General features: G+C 28.4%; 2 protein-coding genes across 5 annotated transcripts in view; both read right to left on the bottom strand.

Moving 5' to 3' along the window:
• Positions 1 to 27,532, bottom strand: part of LOC123292596 (probable ATP-dependent RNA helicase DHX35) — a 39,186-nt gene extending 11,654 nt beyond the window's left edge. Inside the window, exon 1 of the mRNA XM_044873309.1 lies at positions 27,149 to 27,532. Coding sequence (XP_044729244.1) covers positions 27,149 to 27,412 — 264 coding nt within the window. The 5' untranslated portion in view covers positions 27,413 to 27,532. The remainder of the gene's footprint in view (positions 1 to 27,148) is intronic.
• On the bottom strand, positions 447 to 27,262 carry LOC123293973 (ceramide phosphoethanolamine synthase). Of its 4 annotated transcripts, none has more exons than XM_044874993.1 (2): positions 27,149 to 27,262; positions 447 to 1,891 (listed from the first exon to the last, which is right to left on the bottom strand). In XM_044874993.1, exon 2 carries the CDS (start codon positions 1,608 to 1,610, stop codon positions 462 to 464), a length of 1,149 nt encoding a protein of 382 aa, XP_044730928.1. In that variant the 5' UTR covers positions 1,611 to 1,891; positions 27,149 to 27,262; the 3' UTR covers positions 447 to 461. The 4 variants fall into 4 exon arrangements, with proteins under 4 accessions (XP_044730928.1, XP_044730930.1, XP_044730927.1 ...); XM_044874995.1 differs by lacking the exon at positions 27,149 to 27,262 and adding an exon at positions 22,055 to 22,093; XM_044874992.1 differs by lacking the exon at positions 27,149 to 27,262 and adding an exon at positions 8,133 to 8,387.
• Positions 27,533 to 27,800: the final 268 nt, after the last annotated feature.

Genomic DNA, 27,800 nt, shown 5'->3' on the forward strand with positions numbered 1-27,800 from the left:
TTTGTTAATTCAATGAAACGGTTAATGTTGATTTACAAAATTAATAAAATAGACAACTTGAATTACGTATACGTTATAACGACACATAACATTTACGTCAACACATCAACACATAACATTTACGTCATACAAGTTGCCTATTTACATATCTTACTAATAATATTTGACACCTAAGAATTTCAAAAGGTTTTAGGAAAATGCGAGCGATTTCTTTTATTATCTTTTACTAGCCGATTTTTGTAACATCTTTTACTGTACGAGTATGCGTTTCCATCAAAATGATGAATGTATTACTTTTGTGGCGAGTAAAGAAAACAACTTTTCAGTAACATAATGAAAACAAATCTATGCATAAACTTTGGAAATATCTCAGTTTCCCATTATGAAAAAAAAAACAACTCTGTACAATGATATATATATAAAAGAAAATGATAAAAATGATACATGAGAAACATTTTTTATTATAAAGGTAAATTATAACCAGTTAAATTATTAAAAATATAATTTTGCACTTCTAAAATATGCATTTCAGTAATACATATAACACATATTAATATAATAAAACCAATATATTGAACAGAACGTAAAAATTCCCATAATTTATCACAAAACATCGATAACAACAAAATGTGCATCATATTGTGTACATTAACAACACGCCATAACCAAGCGACACAAAAGAATAATGAACTTTTAAATGTAATTAATTGTTTTAAATATTGTACATAAGTAATATTATGATCACGTTCTAACATATCTTGATACACCGCTATGTAACGATTCCATAACGTTGAACTTAATAATAACTGTGCTGTAAAACAGCCCACCGTTCGAGCCACTTTTTTAGTTGTAACTTTTGCTTTATAAATTACACCATCGTTAATATGTTTGGTGGATTTGGTATCAGTCGGTAGGATTGCTTGAAGTTGGACATAGCCACGACGTGGTGGATTATTTTTTAAATAAACAAAAATTCCAATCAACAATGAGATACATCCTAGTGCATCACATAAACCATCGATGTAATATCCACTAGTACCAATTTCAGATCTTTCTCCTTTGATGTGTTTACGTGCTCGAGCCACATGTCCATCTAAGTCGTCTAAAAATGTACGTATTTCAAATAAAATCACACCAATTCGTCTTGAAACCAACGAATCACTGGATACACATTTACCAGCAATGATTGCAACAAATACATGAAATGTGCTTATTAAATTTGGTGTTATCCATAAATGTGATTCCGATATGGATAATAAGTTATCTAAAATCGTCGCACCAGGACTAAATAAATAATGATTGGTATGATCAAGTAATAGTGCTTTAACTGTCACATCACATAATGGAGTTATGTTACATCCTAGCCAAGTGACGTCACTATATTTTAATTTCTCTGATTGATTTAAATTATTTGCTAATATTGAGATACTTGTAACATAATTTGTTGAGGTTGAAGATTGTTCTTCAGGTTGTTTACCATGGAAAGTACGTTCCAATGAATAATTTTGTATACGTAAATATAATTGAACATCCATATAAATATAAAATATAATTACTAATAATAACACAGCAAGTAGAATTTTGCTTATTTGTGATGACGGGCCCACCATTTTCGAGTATTTCAGTATTTATTCGAGTATTTTGTTTTCTAAAAAAATTTCTTCATTTTTGTTTATTGATTGTGTAGTATTTTGTTTCAAAAAAATTTAGCACATCAGATCAGACTTTTTTTTTGGTATAAGTATTAAAAATTAAATATAACATTGTTTTTGTGTTTATTTGGTTTGTATTTGTAGTAGGTGAAGATTCCTTCTTTTTTGGTATGATGTGTTTTGAAGCTTTCGTTGCTTTTGGGTTGACATGGACTTTCTTGTTGCGGTTTTTATATTACCTGTTAATAAAAGAGAAAATATGAAATTATGTAAATGAATTATTAGTAGAAATATTAAAATGATTCAAACATTTTTATTGACAAATTATTTAAAAAATAGGATTTTATCATTCGAATTTTTCAAAACGCGAGGCATAGAAATTTTTATATAATGTAATTTAGCAAATTTTGTAGAATATAAACCTAACATATGTTTTTTGTTTACAAGATATATAACTGACGTCACATTTGAAACATCGACGCCTGCGTTTTGAGAGTAACTTAAAAATTTGAAATATAAATATAGTATATTTATTCGGATAGTGGTCTGTTAATCACAATAAACAAATAATATACAAATCTATCATTTTACATCAGAATACACTTAAAATTAAATGTCAGCAATAGTTAATGTGTTTCTAAACAAATACATTTTTTTGTAAGAAGTATATCGGATAACCTTGGTTGAACAGATGTCCATAAATTGTATCTCCTTCACCCTATTTGTAGTATATTATTTTATTAACCCCCGAAAAAGGGGGTGTTATAAGTTTGACCGCTATGTGTGTCTGTCTGTGGCATTGTAGCGCCTAAACGGATGAATTGATATGGGTTTTTTTGTTTCTTTTCAAAGGTAATTTAATGGGGAGTGTTCTTGGGTATGTTTCAAGTGCGAGTTTAAGATTCCGTACCCGGAACAACGCTAATTTCAAATTGGTGATGATCCTCAAAATCGGTTCAGTTTGGAGAACGCTCTAAGGAAAAAGGTAAATTAATGGAGAGTGTTCTTAGATACGTTTCAAGCGCAAGTTTAGTATTCCGTACCCAACAAATTTCACGGGGATTTTTAAACTATAAAATTTCACTTATTTACTTGTTAATAATCTTTGCCAGTAATTTACTTTGAAGTCGCGGGTAAAACCTAGTACTGAATACCACGATATCCGAAATATAGAACAATTTTATTCGAACATTTTAAGTGTATTTAACTGAACGAATATTATCGTGTCATATATTATAAAACAAAAGGTCATATAATTATTATTGACGTGACATGTTAATTCAAGCAATAGCATGAAGTTCGATTATAAGTTTTCTTTTAAAAGAAAATCGTTTCCAATTAAGGTATTTAAAATGAAAATTTCTATTAATAGTTGGAAATGTTATTGACATTTTATTAAAAGTTTTTAACCTTTCATGTAAATATTTATTGTTGGTATTGTTGATTATTTCGAGATAATTATTTAGTATAATGACCCTCACGTGTGAATTTACAATAATACATAATAATATAATTAATAATTATTAACTTGATTATTGATAAGAGTGATTGAACTTACTTTGATGCATATATTTAAATGCAAAACATAACAACCATTATAAACTATGTTTTCTAGAAGTCAACAACTTAAAAAAAATCAATGAAACTGGTTTTACTGGAAAAGTAATTTTATCACAATTTTCGTATCAATAGGCTTTTTTCCACTAAGAATAAATCGATTGGATAATGTAATGGGCTATGTTATCTTACAAATACAAGAACAAGTAAACTTGCATACACACAAATGATTGTATGTCACGGTTTGAGGTCATTCAAAACGTCATGACACTCTACCCTGTTTTAGAAGTAAATTTTAATTGATTTTTTTTTAAATGATACATGAGTTAAATAGTATTATACCATGTATATATGAAATATATCAAGGTATACTAAGTTTAGTCCCAATTTTGTGACGCTTAAAAATATTGATGCTACGAACAAAATTTTAGTATAGGTGTTCATAAAATCACCTAATTAGTCCATTTTTTAATTAGTCTGACAACACGATAACCAAAAAACAGAAAAAGATATCAAACTGAAATTACAGCGTTTTACTGAAATTACAAAGTTTTACTACAAAGTAGCAAAAATTTATTTTCTACTAGTTATGATTAAAGTACTCCATTTTCATTCATATAATCCAAGAATTTTATACTGTATATCTACTAATGTCCCCATTCTGTGTATACAATCTATAATAAAAATATTTAGTAATTAAATTAACGAAATTTAAATGTATAAAGTCTTGTAAATTCTCAGAAATATTCAAATCGCAAATGTAAATATTAGGCTTGCCGCGAAATTACCGAAAATGCTCTGATTGTCAAATTAACTTACCAGTTTTGAATTATTAATTAAATAAATGAAATAATTTTTTTTAAATTTGTCTCATCTATTTGCACAATCTACTAAAATTTTTTTTAATCGTCAATAATATTTATATTGTCATGATATATATTTATCATAGTTGATAGTAGGTATCGATAATTACGCTTAATATCAAACAACAAATAACTCCTAAATTAGTCATTTTTATATCTACACTAAAAAAAAATTCCTAATATCAACCGATATGAGGTTGTCTCAACATCATAGCGAGATCAAATATGGCGAATGGTGCCACGAACGTGATACAACTACCTTACGGGGTTGAGTTATGAAGTTGACACAAACGCATGAGTTGTTTGTATGAAATTAATATATTGTTTAATATTAATTTAAAATAATGTTGTTTTGAAATACAACATAGTTTTAAACAATCTTTTTTTATTGGTTCTACCACTTCTGTACTTGTTCCAATCATTAGGAAATTGTTTGAAAGTATTTTTACTTTATTTCAATATGAAACGGTCAACTTTGGGATGAGATTGTCATTATTTTAATTTTTTCAGTGTACCGTTCTAAATTATTTACATTTTTATCTAATATTGTGGCGTTTTATTAAATTTCAAAATGAAAACATGATAAATAAAAATTAATTGATCATGTAATTAGATAAGATAATCCATAATTATTATAAAAACAAGCGAAAAAAAAAAAAAAAAACAAACAATTCATGAGTTAATTGTTGAAATACCATGTGTAGACAGTGTTGATTACGTTTACGTTGAATTGATTGTTATTTTTTTGTCTTAATTGATTGTTATAAGTAAAGAAAGATAACCACTTTAACACACTAACAATTTTTGTTTAAAATATTATTTCGGAAAACGTTAGCTTTCGAAGGACTTAAAAATATGTCATTATTGCATTTAATCGAAAGAAAATACGCATAAAGTTTACTGTAGGTCAAAGTCATGAACACAGGCGAATATTCTGTATTGCGCTTGACAACTTTTGGCTAAGCATTTTTCCGTAGTTAGCGTGTTTTCTTTCGAATAAATGCAACAATGATATAATTTTAAGTAGCATTTCCTCCGAAAGATAGCGATTTTCGAAAAAATGATTGAGATGAAAAATGTTAGTTCTTTTATGAGGACCACTTCTCTAATTTAAAGTGGTATTTTATCTCTTAGCGGTTGGAATCTAAATTGGCTGTTATAGAAACTCAAAAAATTAGGTCCAATCTGATGTCAGGACATGATGCCCCCATCAAACTCTACAATTTTTGTTTTAGTTATTTTCTGATTGGTTAATTATAAAACGAGCTATTAGCCAATATATATTAAAATGATCCTGTATAGATATATAAAATGATAAAATGAGATTAAAATATATGATAAAATAGATAATAACAATTAAAAATTATTTAATAAACAGTGGATTAAAATATGATTGACGAAACCAATAAAAATAGACGTATTAAAATACTCAATGATAATTAAAATATGTATACAATTAGGTCATTGGATATTAATATCTCATGATTAATTCTTTACAGGGGTCAAACTTATAATACCCCTTTTTTAGTACGGGGGTTAAAAAATGAAAAGTATCGAGCAATTGAGTTTAGAAGCCATGTTAAGTGAAGTACAACAATGAATCAATGTGTGTAAATATCACACATGAAATTTAAATCCTTGAAATGAAGTATTTAGTTTATTTAGCTTTGTATAAAATTTGAAGTTTTTAATGTAATCCATACCTATAAATCATATCTCAACACGCGATTAAAAAAAAAGAACAATTCCACTGCTCTTATTGTCAAAATCACTATGACTTCAAGCAGTCATAAGCACAGTCTTATATGCAAGACTATGGTCATAAGCTAGCTTAAATCCTAAAAACACACCGTATTGGTCTATGAAATAGTTAGACTATTAAAAGTATTAGTGGGTTATTTTTTATTAGACATATCATTTCTACATTTGAATAATAATGTTAATAAATAAATTATTATCAATATGAAAGCTAGACTATATTAAACAAGTAGGTAATACAAGTTGCTTACAAGAAAAAAAGAAAATATAAAAGATTTATTATTGTCAATTAATTTTTTTCCAGTCTGATGAAACAAGTTTTTGTAAATGGATATAGTTGCCAAGAGATAAAGCTTTTTATATAAGTAAGTACTAGGTCTAGCCATTTTCCTGAAATTAATCAATAATCCCCCTCAGAATTTAGGGAATAGTTAGTACTTCATAAAACCATAAAAATTCGTCAAATTGAGAGATTATAATCAAAACTTTTTGTAGTAAAATTTATTTCCTATTATATTTTTGCATATTTTTGATAAAAGAAATGTAACCTTGAAATAAATTATACACTGAATGATTAACTGAATTTTTAATAAGTGTGAAGCCTTGCATTTAACGAACATATTATTAAATAAAAAGAGTTATAATGATCTAGTAATAACATTAAATAAGAAATAAGTTGATTATATACGTTATTTATTGAATAACATGTCTCTCTAATCGGGTAACCACAACACCAGTGACCACAAATTAAATTTACTACTTTTTAAATATATGACACATCTGTGTCCTCGTGGTAAATAGTAGACAATACCCTTGTGCATTACATATTTTATTGGTAATAATCGTATTGATCCTATAATGGCAAATACTTGTGCAAATACCTATGAAATATACAAGGTATCTTAAAAATGTTTCCTTAACGCGAGTCTTTCTATAGACTTTTTATTTTGGAACTATGTTCCATATCGTACGATATTTGTTTGCTGGTTGGGGGTTAAAACCAAAAAAACTGCAGCAGACTCAAAAAACCGACGTCTAGGTTAGCTAGGAAACTAAAACTTTTTCAATCGATTCAGTTTGCCATGAATTTTGAGAAAATAAAAAAATCTTTTTGAAACTGCCAATTTGTATTTTTTGTCAAAATTTTATGTTTTACCATTTAAAATCATAAAATTTATCATTTAAAATAATAAATTTTGTTTAATCAGAAGTTAAAGAAAACAGAGATAATTTAAAGTAAGTACAATGCAATTTTGAAGTTATGTCATAATAAATATCCTAATCATACCAAACGTAATGTATTCACATTGGGTTGACTATTAAACCAGAAGTATGTCTTTTTTAAACTAATACTACAATTATTTCATACAGTACAGGCTCACTTCTTCAGTGAACGTATTATTTGCTATAAACAAACACCTAATATACAGTTAATGTAGGTATACTTAATAAAGTACACACATACTATATAATACCTAATTTTTGTGCCCTCACGGGTAAACAGTGTTGTTTACGAAAAAATATTTCAAACAAAAGTTGTTAATTTTTTATACGAATTATTTTTTTTTTCATTTAACCTTTTTTTCTATCTCTAACGGTTTACAAGATGAGTCCTCCGAACCCAAGACCCAATAGACCCATGTTGTTCATTTACGAACTTGACTTCTCTTTTTACGCCCTGAGCACGCTGTAAAAATTTTAGCTCTTTTTTCGTTATGGAGTTATCGTGTTGATAGACGGTCAGACGAAAAGATAGACAACCGAAAATGAACTAATTAGATGATTTTATGAATACCTATACTAAAATTTTGGTCGTAGCATCAATATTTTTAGTTGTTACAAAATTGGGACTAAACTTAGTATACCTTGATATATTTCACATATACATAGTATAATAAGGACGGCATTTTCATGATTTTTTTTCAGAATGATAACTTAATCGTAATATTTGCCCCAGCTAGTAAAAGTTACCTTTTAATTTATTTAAAAATTCTTGTGATAACATAAAAACATTTATACCTAAGTATTTAAATATTAGACGATTTTATTTGAATTGGTCTCGAAGACTCTGCCTTAAAACACACTTCCACTGAGTGAAACAAATTTTTTTAAATAACATTAAAAGTTCTCAATTCCATTACAATATAAAAATATTAACATAAGTTTTTTTTATTTATTTTTGAATTTAACAATTGAGTTTTTATTTTAAATAAAAAAATCACATTAACCACATGACTCTTACAACAATAATAAAATTTATGAATGTAAATATAATTTAATTACGTTTATAAAATGTATTTACTTTATAAAATGTAAAGAGTAAATAATCGTTTCGATCCATGAATACGGACGGTATGTTGAGTTCAAACTTTGAATCCAATACTCGATGATGATGTTACTATGTCACTGACAAACATATTACAACTGACAGACACAAGTGTGCACATCCATATCCTACTATCCACACACTCCTAATGTCGCGTTGCGTTCTGTAATTCAATATTACTACTGTTCATGACAAAAGTAATTAGAATAGATACTATATGGACCAAAGACACACACGTCATGACACAACCGACTGTTCCAAACGATGAGTTATATATATATATATATATGAATGTGACACGGAGAAGGAAGACTATTAGAATCAGTTGTGTTTGTTTGTGTGTTATTGAAACGTTGCGTCGTTTTTTTGTACGCACGTGTTGTTAATGTGTTTAATACGCGTCTTTTCGAGTGTTCCGTACCGAAAATAGGGAATTGGAATGAAATATCTATACTTCGTTTTACTGAACGGAGCAAATCATACCTAGAAAAATTTAATGTTTTATTTAGTGATGGGAATATCACAATATTCCTTACTGTGCTACAAAGATGACTCTAAGGTGAAACTAGGCCAATGAACGGTTGTACTATACGTCAGAAACTAGAGACTAGCTTCGAATTGGATCGAGTATTTGCTTTGCAAAGAATTATACTCTTCCAGGACCAAATATCAGGACTAAGAATATCAAATTCCAGGACGTAGACAAACCGAATGCGCGAAATCAGCGGAGAACCTGGCAAGGTTAAAAGAAGCCATCTACATAAGATCCACATCGGTACATTTCGAAGTTAAGGGCAATTAAAACGAGCTCACCATATCAAAGAATTACAAAAAAAAACTACATCCGCTCTTAACAAATGAGTGGAAAAGTAGATAGAGAGAAGCTAGTCTGTTAATTGAGGTATCTCTCGAAGAGTTAGAGAAAGCCCTGGACAAAAAGACTGTAATATAGTGGTAAATTTGGATCTTCTCATATTTTGCCTTAACAGCTGAGTGGAAAAGTAGAAAGAGAGAAGTTAGTCTGTTAATTCTTTCAGAGAGTTAGAGCACGTCCTGGGCAAAAAGACTGAAATATAGTGATAAATTTGGATCTTCTCTTGTTTTGCCTTGGGGGATACTGTAAAGCATTTCAGAGATGATTACAAAACGTGATCATGTCAAAAAACGAATTGTTTGATCGAAACGAACGCACCATATACGTCACTAAGGGAGGAGGGGGTAATTCGAAATCGTTAGTTTCGCTACGTCTGAGCGGGCCGCACATCAACAGTTAAAGGTTAAATGAAAATACATAATGTGCGTAAATCCATGTATGTACGTTTGGTTTCAAAATAAAAATATGATCTTTATGGATTGTTCATCTAATTACAAATTACAAGACAGACATAAGCCATTAGATTACAAACTACTCAACGTTTTTATTATATTAATTTAGATAATAATCTGTAATTTTGATGTAATCAAAACTGTATATTGCACTCACTGGTGAAGTGAACTACTCATTGTACGAGGATCAATCTGCATTTAACCGCTTACTTACTTTTTTTTTTTTAAATTTTTTTTTGTTTATTCAATACGATGTTGAAGAGCTCTCTAATTTTAGAATGAATATTATTTTTTTAGATAATAATAATCAATTAAATATTCTTGGTTAGGGGAAGAGTAATTAATTATGTACTAAAATAGTCTCTACCTTTGCTCTCAAATAAGCAGATTGTACAGGATGTCCTAGACGAATATATTACGATTATATAAAACTTTTTTGCATAATATATCCGAAACTGCTAACACTTTTTGAGCATGTTGTCAGTACCTAAATAAAGTAAATTGGAAAGCGACAAGCATTAATTTATAGTTCCCGTGGAAACTTTTCCCATTTTCAAAGTTTTTTATAGCACTTTAAAAGGTGTATACTTTTTTCAAAAAAAACATCAAATTTAATATTTGAAGTTAAATACTTCGAATCACAATCGCCCATAATTCGGAAAGTTTTATTATTCATTTTTAACAAATATTTTACACCCTCTAGGAGGGATGGTTACCAACCCCTGATTAAGTACATCAATCAGTATCATATAACTTTTGTTTCTAAGAGCCCTATCTACTTATCGTCAAAATTTTAGGTTAATCGAAGCTGTAGGTTAGAATTTAGAGGTTTAATCCTCGTTTCAAGGGCATTTCTCCTGTGTAATTTTGTGGATTGTGGAAACCTAACGCCATCTCACAAAATGTTGATATTACTTTTTTCGCTTTACAACTCTAAGCGTTTTTTTTTCTTTTTAAATAAAGTTTCTTTGAAATGTTTAGGTTTTCTGGCCGCTTAACACCTTATATAAGTAGAATCAACCATTTCTACCTTTTCCAAAATATTTTGGCACATTTATCGCAAGTAATGAATTATGATAGCTCATTTCTCATAAAAACCATTTTTTATATAAAGTAAGTGTGTGTTAAATTAATTATTTATCATCAGTATTTTATATATTTTTTATGTAACAAAAAATATTCCGCGGTAATCTTTTATTGCCTGTCATACGTAGCAAATTTTAAATTTTCAAGTGTCATACCACAATGACATGTTTTTTTCACGTATCAAGAATATTTTAGGTATTCAATTATTAATTTACAAACATCATGTGCAAATATGTGTGCGACGTAGATATTTGAATCTCCATATACAGGTGATTTCTTTTTGAACGTATAGTATTTAGCTAATGTCCAACGAAGCAGTCGGGCAACTTTTAGTTCCATATAAAACTAGCTAAAAACTACAAAATATACAAAAAATTAATAAACGTTTTTTACTTCAACAATCTTCATGTGGTTGGCTCAATCACATATGGACTAGGCATGATAGATAAGTATTCGTACTAACCTAATTTTATATTTATAAAGCAAACGTAAAGATATGTTATTTTAATTTGTATATTCGCTTTATTTACATGATTATATATTCCAACTAAGTACAATTTTATTTTCCATCAATGAAATGCATGAATTTAAACTAAAATCAATCTCTTCCATAGTAAGTAATGATTTTGTTTATTTAACTTCAGTGATTTTGTATCAATGAATTCATATTTTAAATTTAATCCCATTCTATTGTAAATACAAATATTTAGCTGTACTTGTTCTAATCATTAGGAAATTGTTTGAAAGTATTTTTATTTTATTTCAATATGAAACGGCCAACTTCGGGATGAGAGATGTCATTTTTTTTTCAATGTACGAAGTTTTATAAAAGTATTTTTGAATCACCTATAATGTATGCATAATAATAAATAGTTAAATTTATATTTAAAAAAAGTTGAAGTCTGTATTTTTTGTTTTGTTTTGTTTTTTTTTTTTTAAATATGAATTCAAAGAAAACTAAAATGATTGCCTATTAAATATAATTACAAAACTCAACAACATTCTGATAACTGAATATTATAATCTTATAGAAAATAAAAAAGTGTTACAGAGAATTTTCGTGAAATAAATTGCCTAAAAACATGAACATTTATTTTTAAGTTTACGTACACAAATACATATACAACATTAAACATATGAATTTAATAAATATATTATATAGGATAGACCGACCCCCACAATCTGTCAAGGTCATCATTTACTCAATCATCAAATTACACCATTTACATTATGCAAGATATTATTTTTAATAAAATCATTTTATGATTTTTATTTATTTAATTTGTCAAATATTTTGTAGGCAATGGACTTAATACTGACTTTTTTATATAAAAACAAAAAAAATTACCGATATTTCCCATTAGTCACTCTTAATTTGACTAAAAAAGATTAGTAAGTCAGTAATTAAACTGATTTTCTAGGAGATCGATGGAGTTACATAGAAAAATCTCTACCAGATTGACAAGGATATATAATACACAATAGCCATTATTGACAGGGAGCACAGTAAGTGGATGGGACAACTAAATCGACCGCAGCGCTCTTATCTTATAAAATTTGCAACAAATTATGCATTTTATTGAATAAATGACTATTTTTCAATTGTTTACATGTAAATGGTATAGTAAATTTTCAATATAAAACACAATTATATATGTCTCCACTCCATCCATACAATTATATTAATAAAGTAGTATGTCGTTACTATGGTAACTCCCTGAAATAAACCTCCTGCACGGAGCGAATATCTTACACACTATTTGTTATACTATTAGTGAAAAAGAGACATAATATTTTTTATTATTATGCATTTTTTTATTGCCTTTTCAATACCGGAAAATCGAAGAAAATTATATAATTATAAACAAATATGGGTGATTATGCAGAATCACGATTCAGTCATTAAAACTTATACGATTAAGTTATTAAAATTAAAGATATTTTTTAATATACCACGCTTTTAAAACGCACTATATAAATAAAAAAACTTATTTAAGTCTAGCCCTATTTTGATTTGACTGGGATAAAAATCAGTTTTCTTTTGAACCCAAATGTATTATAAGAGCAGCGACCGAATCCCTAGAGACCCAGGTCGATTACCAGTCGTTGTGCAATTTTTCCACTTCTTTCTATTTATTTATGAATGGAAGCAAGCACAACTAAAAACCGACTTTGAAATATATTAATAGTTCAAAATAAGTATTTAGGACCCCTTGTCGCGTATAGGGTTAGTCACCCTTTGATTCTAGATATCTCACAAAACACGATGAAATAATAAAATATTTCTGAAAATCGTCCCTTTTTGGTCGAAAATGATATAAATATTATGTGGAAATCCAACTAGGTTTTCTAATTAGAAAATAAATTTAACACATTACCGTCAATCGATGGTGTGATATTAGGAATAATTTTAATATTTATTTATTGTCATATTGAATGGAACCAGCTCATAATATATTCCAGTCTTTTATAATTGTTAATGAATAATTAATGAAGTGCTTATTGATTATTTATGTACAATAGAAAGCTTTTAACTTATTGAACGTTAAGTACTTTTTTATTAAATATGTGTTAAGTATTGATATTCTTTATAATTGTATTTTTTAACTGACGACGTCAAAAACATGGAACTTCTCAATAGCATAGTTATTTGAGTACATTCATCAAGCGTTTAATCGATGTCGGGGGAAGCTTTATTGGTAGGGATGGTATATCTTCGAACCACTTCATTGTAGTTTTCCATTTCGGATTTCAAAAGGAATTGCTGTTATTTTAGGAGAAATTTGGGTATGTTCAAAATTTTTCTGATAAAAAAACTAAAAAAGTCATTTTTTGGATAGGATTTATGTAATCAATATTTCTTGAAACGATATTTTGCATATACAATATTTTGGCGAAAACCGTAGGCGGAGTGAAAAAATTATTGAAAGACGAATAATTTTTAAGACTATTATAATTAAACAAAATTTTAAAAATTACATATTAATATAATGACTCATGAATTATAAAATAGACATTAAGTGCTTTTATTATGATTAATTAACCGATAGTCAATCATACAATTAAAATGATTTAAAAAATATGTGATAAAAACTCATATGACCTTCATGTAGCAAATATGTTAATGTGTTAATAGGATGCGTAATATTTTTCACAAAGGACCTTTTATATTAAAAATAGATTATGATTTTTATTTATTTAATATTTCAAAAAATATAACTTCGCTTCCTTTTCTTGGACTTTCAAAAAAAAAAGCAAAATCAGTTCATGAGGGTGCCACAGACAGACAGACAGACAGACGGACAGGCACACATCCATAGCGGTTAAACTTATGACACCTCTTTGTTGGTTCGGATTTTGTTTATTTCAAAATGTAGGTTGTGAATATTAGATAATGAAAAATGAAAACAACTTTCTAGCAGAAAGCTAATAAATTATTAATATATAGATGTGTGACATCGATAAAAACCGTGAGTAGCAAACAAATAACCACTGATAACCCGTAAATGTGATAATAATAATACCCATAGAATGTACGATAGTTAATGGGTAATTTATTTCTAATTATCAGCATGAATTATATGCGAACATTATTTTACAGGGTTTCCCCAAACAAGTTGGGAAAACTCTCTACCACGAATAGTACACTCGAAAATAAGTCGATTATGTTAAGTTTACATTAGTGCAAAGTTGCTCTATTTGAGAGCTAAGCGGCCCTTAAATTAAAATTTTAAACTTATTTATTTGAAATTGATATTGAATTGATTTTGAGGATCATCGCCCATTTTTTAGTTGTTCCGGATACGGAACCCTAAACTCGCATTTGAAACATAGCTAAGAACACTCACACTCAACACGATTCATCTGTTTAGGAGCTACAATGCCACAGACAGACACACTAACACCCCCTTTTTTCGGGGGTTAATAAAATAATATGCTACAAATATGGTGAAGAAGATACAATTTATGAACATCTGTTCAACTAAGGTTATCAGATATACTTCTTACAAAAAAATTAATTTGTTAAGAAGCACATTAAATATTACTTAAAAAAATGGAAATAAATAAAGAGAACATAGGATCTCTTTCTTTATAGGATAAGACTAATCGTTAAACAAACAATTTTTTTTTATTATGTAAAAATGATTATTCCTTTTAACTTACTTCTTTTCAATGAATATGCAATAATCAAAAGTACACTTCTTCGGTTGTTATGTAAAATTATGTAAAAATGATTATTCCTCATTAAATTAATTTTCAAACGAAGCAAACAAAATCCGAATCGGTTCATCCGTTTAGGCGCTATGATGCCACAAACAGACACAGGCAGGCAGGCAAACACACATAGCGATCAAATTTTTACCCATTTATTTGGTTCGGGGGATAAAAACAGAGTAACTGATTTTGCTGAAATTGGATATGGTGGCACTGTTTTATGAAGGTCTTAGTGCTAAACCTCCCAAATTTTCACGCCAATCTATATAAAGAATTTTAAGTATGAAAAGATTGAGTTGTCGAAAATTTTAATTTTAGTTATTGGACGCAGTTTCAATTATATTCAAGGTAAATCAAACGTTAAAAAAAACAATTTCAAAATTTTATCTTTAGAGTTTTTAGCTCCCAAACAGAGCAAGTTTTTCCGCATAAATTTTAAGTGAACTTCGCATGAAAGAACGTTGTCATAACCATTAAAAGGGACACCCTGTACACACACCTACGAATGAATGTGTGACATTTTGATAACAAAATTACACAACAAAACTTATTGTTATTTTTTATTAATATGCGGGGATGGTGTTTATTGATTAGTCCAGAAATAGAATTATATTCGAGGAATTGCTTTTTGACATATTATTTGTTATCAGTCAAATATACTTGACTGGCAATTAAAAATCGAAAGTTTTTTATTAGACAAAAATAGAAATGAACTTGAGGTGAAATTAAATATAGAATATGGTTAAATTAAATACAAACCCAAGTGAATCAAAAATTGTTTCTGTAAGTTTAGGCGGGACTCCTTGAGATAAATCCTTAAATATATACTAGTAAGGATTTAGGTAAATCTTTATTTTGCAATTACAATTGACGAGCAGAAAGTCGAACATTAAAATGTTGTTTCAAAATCAAAGCGAAAGACAATCGATTTTTGCAAATATTTTACTCTCTGTTATCGACTGTGAAATATTTAGGTTCCTCATTTTCTCACTTCGATTCGCAGAAAATTTCTAAAACAAACAAGTGAAAACAAACAATTGGCTGAGTTAATTGTTGAAATACCATGCATAGTCAGTGTTGATTTCTTTATCACATTACACATACAAACATGTGACACATACATAACTGATAATCAAGTATAGTACATATTGTAAAATTTCCGCCTAACTGACGCCCTTACGGGTAAACAGTGATGTTTACGAAAAAATGTTTCAAACAAAAGTTGTTTAATTTTTGATAAGGAACATTTTTTACATTTAAACTTTTGTTCTATCTCTAACGGTTTACAAGATGGGTCCTATGGACCTACGACCCGATTGACCTATGATGCTCATTTACGAACTTGACCTCATTTTTTACGTCCTGAGTACGCTGTAATTTCAGCTCGATATCTTTTTTCGTTTTTGAGTTATCGTGTCCACAGACGGACGGACAACCGGAAATGGACTAATTAGGTAATTTAGTGAACACCTATGACAAAATTTTTTTCCTAGCATCATTATTTTTAAGCGTTACAAACTTTGGACTAAACTTAATATACCATGTATATTTCATATATACATGGTATAAAAATTAACCACTTTTATATCTATTGTTTTCCGTAGGTAAATTAAATCAGAGAATCCATACAAAAAAATTTAACCAAATTATAGCTGTTACTAAGTATGGAAGAAATGTTTCTTGGTATTCTGTTACCACGCGAAAACTTTGGCAACTTATTTTTATCAAAACATATACTTTCCAGCCCTTTCCGAAGCAGTGGCGCAAAAATGATGCACTCTAATCTGGCATCATCCTATGGTCTATTAATAATACACTAATTACAGTGATAGAAAATGTTTTCCATCAATCAACGTCTAAATTAAGCCTCTATCTATAATGTTACGAATACTCTCGATAAACACACTTCGCAAAAAAACGCCACATTTTTTTCGTTAAAAATGCATTTTATTTGCTGCCTTATATCTTGTTATCCTCGATTCTTGGCTCAGTCGCAATATAAAGTCTTGTAAATCGAAAACTCAAGACTATTTGTAAAAGCAAAAAGATGTGTTTGAGAATGAGAAAAAAGATGTAGCTTTGCTTAGTAGCAGTTGTACTTGTAAGATTAACTTATGAATGTGGTCTCTGAACAGTAGTTCAGTATACATTTTACTATGTACTATGGCGAGTAGATTTAATAATAAACCCATACAAGCAAGCATACAAGCAAACATATAATAGTATCTTCCTTATACACATTGCTTAATGTATATGTACTCTCTCATACTCATGGATGTAGCATGCGAAATGCTTTATCACACGTGAAAGCATATCAGTGTGGAAAAAATTGGTATTAATGCTTAAAGTTTTCACATTTGTGAGATCCCTGAATCGACTCAACTTGCATTTGTTTCTTATTAAATCCACATGGCTAATTCAGACAAACAATAGATATATTATTTTATTCTAATATGTTTAGTTTGCATGTTTACAATGCATATATTATTATTTTTAAAGAATGATATTTTTTCATTCACAATAATAATAAAAAAAAATTCACATAAATTTATTGACAATAATTAATTTTTATAAATAGAACACATTTATTTAATTGTTTTGAAGGTCTTCTATTGTTTTTAGTTATATAGTTTTATTATATTACTAAACTGGCTATTAAAATATATTGAAAGAAAAAAGTAAACCGGAAAAACCAAAGTATTTTTTTGTAGTTGTTTTCTCGAAGAATCGTGATAGAATGATAATTAAACAGTTATGCTGTTCAAAATTTATATTATTTAAAAAATAATGAACCCTTCTTCAGAATTAAAAAAAAAATCGTGAGAACAAATGAAGCGTGGCAGGTCCAAGTGATTTAAGTGCCCAAAATATTGAAAAAAAATTTTCCCCCAAAATTAGCGGGATATTCAATTTTTAGGGCACTCATGTGACTTCGCACCACCAAGCTTCATTACTTTCAAGGTGGAAAAGTTATTAAAAAGTGATTGAGAAATGAAAGAGATACACTTGACCCAGGTTTCGAATCAGAATCTATGGGATTCATAATTAGTGCTGATCACTAAATTAAGCGCAATTTTTTCCAGCAATTCCCTATTATCGCCCTCTACCGCCAGTTATTTAAATTTAAATAATTCGTTATCCCCCGAGCATTTGAATCACAGGATTAACACCTACAAAATGTCTTTCAAGGCATAATTATTATAAAAGGGGTATAAAATATAACATTTATTTAATTATATGAAATAAATATTGATTAAATTTTACACAGAAACATACAGTCCCGACAACACAGTCTCGATAACCACAATTACAATATCATAAAAATTACAATATATAGCAGCTTGAAATTATATTAGTTTATCAGTGGCGAATTCAGACGATTTTGTTGCCTCTGGAGAAATACAGAATAACTTTTGTTTGTAAACCTTATAATAAAAAATTTTTCCATTTGTATCCAACTTAAGTAGACACCTGTATATGTATAAGCGAAATATCACCGACTGACTAATTCATCACGAAATCTATAAAACTATACACCCGATTAAAAATTAAATTTAGCATAGTTTCTCATTTTGCGATGTTAACGTTCACTAAGAACGGATTTTTGGAATTTTAACTCTTAAGTTGGTAAAAAAAGCCTCCTCTTTCTCGTCGTTTTAGATTTTTTGTCCTCTAAAAATTACCGCCAAATTTTTTTCTTAATCAGCCTTCCATCTAGTAAATCCTACACTGTATTATATTGTTATAATTTGCATTTGTAAGGAATAAAAAAAATGATGTCATGGTAGACGAATTATATAACCATATATGGCAAGTGTGAGTGTTGTTCTGTGAACATACATTTCTACTAATCATTAATACACAATGTATTTCAAAATTTAAAAAAATTCGTGGACCAAGTTCAAAGTTGTACCAAAATATTTGTTATAGTCTACGATAGCAAAGATATTAAAACAATAAGTAGGAAGAAAACTAAAACAGTTTTTACAAGAACAGTTCACAGCGTGTGCCAAATTTTCATTTTAAATTTAAAACACCCCCCGACAAATTTTCGGTTACGGAATTCTAAATTCAAAACGTATATGAGAACACTCTCCATTAAACTACCATTTTCCTTAAAGCCTTCACCAAACTTAACCGATTTTGAGGATCATTTTGGAATACACAACATAGCTAAGAGAACGCCCCATTAAATTATCTTTCAAACGAAACAAAGCAATCAAAATCGATTCATCCGTTTAGGCGTTACGATGCCACAGACAGACACACATAGCGGTCTCAAAATTCTTTTTTTGGTTCGGGAGTTAAAATCATCATTTCTCTTGTTTTCGTTTTTATCTTTAAAATCTTGACTTTAATCTCTATTTTTTTATCAGTATTAATTTTGGAATACACGATTGAAGTGTCATGTAATTACAATTACATTAATCTTGTATGTCTGTTAATATCAGCAAGGACACAATTGGTTTTGCAATGTCTGAGTATTGTGCCAAAATGTCTATAGCTCAAAGGAACTTGAAAGTATGTATGTAATTCATAGTCCTTGAAAATTCCGTACCTATGTCAAAATTATGTACTTCCAACTTGTCTCAAAATGCTTTTTAACACCCGAACCAAAAAAGAGGTATCATAAGTTTGACCGCTATGTGTGTGTGTCTGTCTGCCTGTTTGTGGCATCGTTGCGCCTAAACGGATAGACCGATTTTTATTTTTTTTTTTTGTTTCGTTTGAAAAGTAATTTAATGGAGAGTATTCTTAGCTATTTATTTCAAGTACGAGTTTAGGGTTCCGTACCCTAAACCACTAAAAAATAGGCAATGATATTCAAAATCGGTTCAGTTTAGAGAATGCTCTAAAGAAAACGGTAATTTAAAGGAGAGTTTTCTTAGATACGTTTCTAGTGCGAGCTTTGATTTCCGTACCCGAAAAATTCGTCGGGGTTTTTTAAAATTAAAAATAACCGTCTCCTTGAGAATTGATAAATTCAAAATTTTTTGCCTTTCAATTTAAAAAGATAATCGCTATGCAAGTTGGAAATTTTTGATAGCTTAAGCGTACCAGTTGACTAAAACTGATACTTTTTAAATTATATCTAAAAAATGTTTACAGAGGGAAGTGGGTTCGAAGTGACACCTCTAAGAGGCATTTCCTTGGCAGTAACCTAACATTTTCAACATAGCTCAATTTGGAAGACTTTTTTCCTATGGGAATTCCTTCCAAATTGTCGAAATCAGACATTCTCAAAGCTCCCTGAACAGTCTTTCAGGGGATACAAAACGTCTTTATAACCACCCCTCTCCCTTGATCTTCCATTTTTGATAATAATGTTTGACACATTCACACACAAATGACTATTTTAAAAATAGAATAAAAGGTATATTTTTAAATATGTTATTCTAAATCAATTTTTGTATCTATTATTACATCTGAATATAACTACTAAATTTTACATCAAGATTTCTGTTAATCATTGATTATTTATTATAATAATTATGTATACACTCAAATTCGAAACAAATTGCTGTAACATGAAATGCTTGAAAAAATATTGCTCTGTTAGAATAATATCTAATCCGAATGATAGGTCGAACCATCGATTTGTAACCCATTCATTCAATTTCTTATTTTCGAGATTTAACTAACTTATTTAACTTCGAATTTTTTTTTTATTCGTTAGGCAGACTTAAATTCTCAAAACTTTGTAACAAGAGTTTATAAAACTAGTGTCGAAAGTAAAGTTTTTCTGATAAGTTTTATTCCATTAAATTGACTATACCTCAGGAAAAGATTTTTCTGCTTTAAAAATGTAAGTTTTTCACCAGGATTTTCTTAATTCGGATGCAAGAAATAACAAACTATTAAGTTTATGGCAGTTTTAGTTATTATAAAATTTGTTTGTGAGTAAAATCATCATCGATCATCGTCAAGTAAGCTCGAATCTTCGAATTAACGAGTTTCAATATATTATGTTGATTCAGTGAATATGGTTATTTTTTATTGAACAAAATTGTACAAACATTCTTCAAATTCACCCACATCAAATGAATATTTTATAAATATACTTGTTTGAGTTGATGCGTTTGACGTCATGTGTGTATAACTCGTGTATGTGGAATTGAAAGTAAAATAATAGACGTTTATATGAATAAAATATGATTATTTGCTTTAATAAATTGATTCCTTTAGTAATTACTTCAGTAGTAAAAACTTCATTGATAAATAATTATTAAATGTAAGAATTATCATTGCATTTGCCAAATTGCGTATAAATTTTTTTTTTTAGAATTTGTCCACCTTATAATAATTGTAAATCATCTTATATATTATTTACTCTAACAAGTTTTTTTCTGTCCTACCCTTATCTTATTTCTTTATCAAATTCAATGATTCACCCCTCATTTCCAAGCTTATTATGTCTAGGTTTGACACAATGGTAATTTTGGCACAAACTGTCGTAAAGATCCATTACTTTTCGACAAAAGTGTACGGGGATAGATAACCGATTATGATACCGATTTTTTTCTCGAAAGTATATAAAAAAGGAGATGATCCTAAAAATTTAAGCCCGATTCATCCAAAAGGAGCCACTGGAGAATTTTTCGAATTTAAAAAAAGAAATCGATTTTTCAGACATTTTCAAAAGTTTATATTTTACTTTTTATATAAATTAGAAACTCGTTTTAGACGGGATTCTCCTCTGTAAACCATCTACTTTTAAGAAACAAAATGATACTGAACTTATTTGAATAAAAAACTAACTCCTGTAATTTAGTACAGAAAATAATTCTCTATTCGTTGTGTGCGTAGTCATGGTGGGGATAATAAAATCGATGCCAGCGCTTTAAGTGAAAAATTTTGGAGATAAAGTGGGCTGTTATGACTAATTTGCAATTATTTACATGTTAATGATATAGAAACTGTCAAATTAAAATGATTGAAAAACACTAATTAATTAAACTTAATGCATTAAAAATTGTGAAAATAAGAAATCAAATTGTACAAATATTATTTTTCAAATGTTAATTATCGTAATTATTTATTTAAATTTGTGAAACAAGAATATTAAATTTTAAATGTAAGTTTTCAATGCAATCCACACAATTATATATGCATCCATTAATTCTATAATTAAAGTAGTGTATCGTTGTCATGGAAACGAAATTCACGCTCGGAGCGAATAGCCTGAAATACAATTAATGCATGTGCAAAGTTTCTTAAATAGTAATAGTACAACATTTAAAAAAATAATTGCGACTAAAACAAAAATTTACCGTTAATTCTTCAGGACGTTTTCCAGGATTAAATTATTTATATTCTTACTTAGTTATTAAAATTTGAACACAACACGATACACTATTAAACTGTACAGACATTTTGGGTGTATTTTTATGACCACAAGCAGTTAAGTTTTATCATTCAAATTTGATTATTTATTTATCATTTTTTTGTATGATAAAATAAATTATATCCATCCATGTTTTGTATACATTAAAACATTCATTTTTTCATGTAATCGGAAATGGCAATAAAAAAAATAATTCTTCATGAACGCATTTGGAACACGTATCGAACGGTTTACAAGATGAGTCCTCCTACGACCCCAATACAAATTGACTTATGTTGCTCATTTACAAATTCAAACTCGTTTTTACGTACAAAGCATGCTATAAAAAAGCCTAAGCGTGGCGGCAGACGGACGGGCGGACAGATGGACAGCCGAAAAAGGACTAATTAGGTGATTTTATTCCAAAATTTGGTTAGTATCATCAATATTTCTAAGCGTTACAAACTTGGGACTAAAATTAGTACACCTTGATATATATTTCATATACACAGGGTATAGTAATGTTTTAAGTGACTCAAGCTTTTCGCTATTTGGTTCTATGTATTTTGTTGTCAATAAATTTTTTTAACAAATACTACATACGATAGGCAAAAAAAATCGAATATCATAAATAAATTCGACACTCAAGCTTCGATTAAAACCTCATTTTTCTTTATTACCAAAAATTTACCTTTTTTCAGACAGACAAAACGAACCATAATATTACGCTTCATTGTGGACCTACGGTTTCATTTCTGAAATAGAACTTTTTTCATCCTGCAGTACCCACTATGTATTTTCCCCATCCCTTATCGAATTCCGATTGTTTTAAATGTAATTTAATTTGAAAATTCCATGTTTTAGAATTTATATTACTACTTAAATTTACCATGCATGGATATACAATTAGTTTCTGAAAGCAATATAATTTTAACCACATAATATAATTTAAACCATCAATAAACATTATTAGATATAGGCACGGAGCTGGTAGCTATTTATAATCTATTTACTATATATAGTAGAGATAACTTTTTCGTAACTTTCTAATATTGGAACATTAATTTCATCGAATGAGCAATCTATATAAATAATCTCTTTGATAATAACATTAAATAACAATACATAAGTAACTCATTTATTTAAAAATATAGGCAATATTATTGCACTCATGCATACTCAGTAGAATAATGAATAGACATCATATTTGGAGCTTAATTCATCTCTGGCCGCAACGAATAGATCATTTGTTATTAAGGGAATATAGCTCAAATTAAATTGAATATCCAATTCCTATATAACATCGAATTTTATCGATTGATTTGAATTTTCTTGGATCATAAAAAATAAAAAAAGGAATTCTTATGACTCTTCTCTGATGAATCCTCAATCATTTGCAAATAATATTTGTTTTAAGGGCTATTAACTTTTGGTAAATTTGGAATATTATGGCCACTCAATGACGAGGTTTGCCAAAGGAGATTACTTTAAGCGCCCCAACTATATTCTTTTTAAAAAAATTATGTACCTTGAAATTTACTTTACCTTCAAATCAATTCAAGGTAACTTCTGCTTATTTATAGATATATGTATTTATATGTGTATGAATTCATCTTATTTCGTAATACATTTAAGGAATTTGTGACCTACTTAAATCTGTTCTAAAAAAAATATGTTAATTTTTAAATTTTGCATTATTTTTTTAAAATTTTGTATAAATAGGATGTTTCTTAATTTCTATAAATTATAAATGTGAAAGTAAGGTTGTTTGTTTGTTGACGCTTTCATGCAAAAACTACTGAATCGATTTTTGAAACTCTACAATAATATAGCTCATACATCACTTGAGCTAAAATTTATACAGATATACATATTTAAAAAAAATTAATTAATTAAATTTAGTTAGACATTTCACTACGCCATCTATGAGCATCATTTTGAACTATAAATAGAAGATTTCTGTAAAAAATGGTGAAAATATAATTCACGGCCGCCTGTTCTGATACACTCAATAAATTATGACAATTTTGTATTTAATAAAAAATTGAAAAGTGTATATATATTTTACTCGTGTAAAACAATCCCTATATTCTTATTTCGAGTGTTATAGAAGAGGAATAAGTGAGAGCAACAGAGGTGAAGGCTATACGATGGTCTTTACATGTTTTTACTTTTAAACCCGGCAAATTGCACGGATACCAAGTTAGCCATAGAATATGGTTAACTTGGTGGCACAACACAAGATGGCAACCGAATTGGTTTCATGAAATTTCTTTGCACTTTCAAGGTGTCAAAATTTCCTGACATGTCCAGAAATTCAAGGCGTCAAACTTTCCTGTTATTAGCCAAAGAAATAAGATAGTTCGCCGTTAATTTTTAATAATTATACCATTAGTAAGATCAATAAATTAGTCGATGTGTTTATGTGGCCTAGCTTTACTTTTCGGTGAAAGAAAAGAAGAGATATTTTTAATCACCCATGGATATTAAAAAATGGAAACTAATAGAAAACAGTCATGGAAATCAATATTTTTCCACACAAAAGCAATTAAATTATGTTAGAAAGATCTGGGTATATAATTTTCATATTGTATTCTTCGATGTCATTCTCATTTTCTATTATGGTTTTTTCATAATTTAATAATAGTAATTATTGAGGTTAAAGTTGACACGAAACATTATAATTAGTCGATTGTATCATTTTACAAACAATCGCTATCATTATACAGTAACCAACTGAGACTAGACAGACTCGATCCAAACCATTTTTTATTGTTTATTCGAATAAAAATCGTAAAATTGGTGTAACGTAATTTATGGATGGCCTCTAAGGAGGCGAAAGGGCTTATTGTTTTTGAGCAAAATCGGGGAGATGTGGCGTAGTATTTATATACAGGAGATCCAAGAAGAACAAAATATGTTAATTTTTTTTATAAAAACAAACAACTTTTGTTTAAAAGTTTTTTCATACAATCATTATTTCGATACAACTATTCGACTGTATTTTACTATTATCCTTTCACGTGCAGTATGTTGAAACTTATTTAATAAAGGTGAAGATAATTTATTATATGAGGGCTAATAATTACCATCTTGGATACGGCATTTTTAGACAGGAAACGACCGAACAATAAAGTAGAGTAAAAAAATTCTTAAAATGATCTCTAAATAACTTTTATTTAATTAAACCGTAACTTAATTGAATAAGAAAAATTGGTAATGCAAAAGAGATTTTTTTTGTATGTAATTTTCTAATTTAAAAATAGTTCAGTCGGTTATGTAATAAATATACAAATGTAAGTGTAGACTTGACATTAATTTATCATAATTATTATATCGTGATGATTGAAATACACAAGCAAATGTTTTAAACAGGTATCAGTTAATTAAAATTTATTAAGGAAATTGGTGTATGATATACACTTGGAACAAATCATTCCGTATTGTTTTTGCTCCCACCCGAACGAAATCCTGGCTCTGCTTCTGCTCCTAATTGATCTACAAATTTGTACACGTAATATTAAGTAGTACAACTTGCGAAAGAAATGAAACTGCTTCTGTAGCACCAAAAGGGTGTTGATTAAATTTTTAAATCACTTCAGGTGAACAATTCTTGCTAGACTGGCAGAAAAGTGAAGTTGATTTTTGAAAATCTTTAGTAATATGCAACATATAAACGTTTAAAATTCCAAATTAAACAAAGAAGAAGATATAGTTTAATGACGTCATTGTACGGTATCGCCATAGAGACTACATTTAAAACTTTGTTTTGCTAAAAGGAGATGGGCAACAATCTTTAAATGTAGGTTTTTTATAAATTTTAATTACACTTTCAAATTTTGTTATGGTATCAAGGCAAGTTTGCCATTTTTATGGGTAATATGGCAAATTCTGTATCAAACAACTATCGTATTATAACAATATTTGAAATTATTTTGGAAAATTTTTTCATTTTATCTGGCTGCATAATTTCCAATTCGAAAGTTTGTACTACTTAGAATTAGCAAGCAAATAAATCATTTTTTCAAATTCCTTTCAGAAGGCTCAATTTGCCTATTGTAACAAAGATTAGATATATTCAAATTTTCAGGCCAATCAGAAACAAAATGTTGCAATCTCTTAAAAAGTGTTGAGGAAACTGATAACATGGATTTTTCGATTCCTGGAGATCTAAGTAATAGAAATCAATCTACAGATCTGCTTTGTCTAATCAGCATGTTAAAAGAACTTCTGTTGAAAATGATTGTTTTTAAAATCACTCAACAATATATGCCCCAACTTCCTAAATATTCATTCATTATTTATATCATTAATTAATTACTTGTTGAATTAAATTAAAACAGTTTCTATTATAAGTATTATCAAAGAAAATAAATGAGAACTCAAGGGTATAACAAATTAAACAACCCAAACCATACAATGATATAGAGTATATAATTTTAAGTAGAAAAGTCCTTATGTACGGATAGAATAAAATTTGATTTGAAAAAAGTTAAAAACTAAGTTATTTTCGTAACTTAATCCTATGAAGGTAACTTGCGAATAGAATCAGTGATGCCTAGTGAAGTTATAACGATATAGGGATGACGCAAGATTGCTTTCTGTTGTCAAAAGCCTGAACAAAATTTTAAAAAGTCTATTTTCGTCAAAGCTATCGGGATTTGGATAATGATTCAAAGATGAATCAACTTTTATTTTTATATGCTTATTTAAAAGATTAAAGTTGGTTTACTTATCCAAATATTTGCCTTACTCAAATAGCTCATGGCAAATAAAACTGACTTCTTATAAAATATAATTTATGTATTTTCGTCCAAAATTTTGATTGTGAAAAAAGTGGTAGAAAAACAGGAGCGAAAAACAATTATATTTGAAAAACCATTACCATAGGTTATAAAATTTAAAATCTTAGGACATTCCAAAATTAACATGAACTTTTAAAATAACAATAACTATTCATGAGAGAACAACATATTAAAATTTAAAAATTTCTAATTTTTTTTATTTAAAAATTATTTAAACATTTACTAAACACACTTACCTGAGGTATTTGTGTACTTTTTCCGCAACCCGTTTCACCAACTAACACCAAACAACTATACTTTTCCAATAAATATAAAATATGATTTCTATAATTAAATATGGGTAATTTTTGACGCTGTGCTTGTAACGAAAGTGAATGATGTCTGTTGTAAACAAAATTTGTTACATTACTCTCAATAATTGGTTCATTTTTATCCAAGTAAACAACATTATTATCGTTCGATGGCTTTAAAAACTTCACTGCATGTCCACTTAAATTCATTACGAATTATTTTGTTATGTTTCACTTCATTACCTTTAATAGGTATTTTATTGAATTAATTATATGGTAATTTTATGAGTATGAGAAATAAAAATTGAACATTAATTTATTTTTGTACAAAATTTTAATAAAAACATGTGATATTAACTTATATTTATAAGAAATTCACTTATTTTATTCTTCTTTTATATTCATTTGAGGAATACAAATACTTCAAAACAAACTACGCTATTTAGGTTGGTATTTTACATTTGTGCCAATGTGATTTAGATTCTAACAGTTGGCAGTGGTGAAATGATCTTATTTTGAAATTTTGAATAACTCATAAATTGTAATAAATTATGATAATTTTGTTCATTTCAAATACGAATTGATTATATCCACGAAT

This window comes from Chrysoperla carnea, chromosome 2 (assembly GCF_905475395.1).
Source record: "Chrysoperla carnea chromosome 2, inChrCarn1.1, whole genome shotgun sequence".
Classification (NCBI taxonomy): domain Eukaryota; kingdom Metazoa; phylum Arthropoda; class Insecta; order Neuroptera; family Chrysopidae; genus Chrysoperla; species Chrysoperla carnea.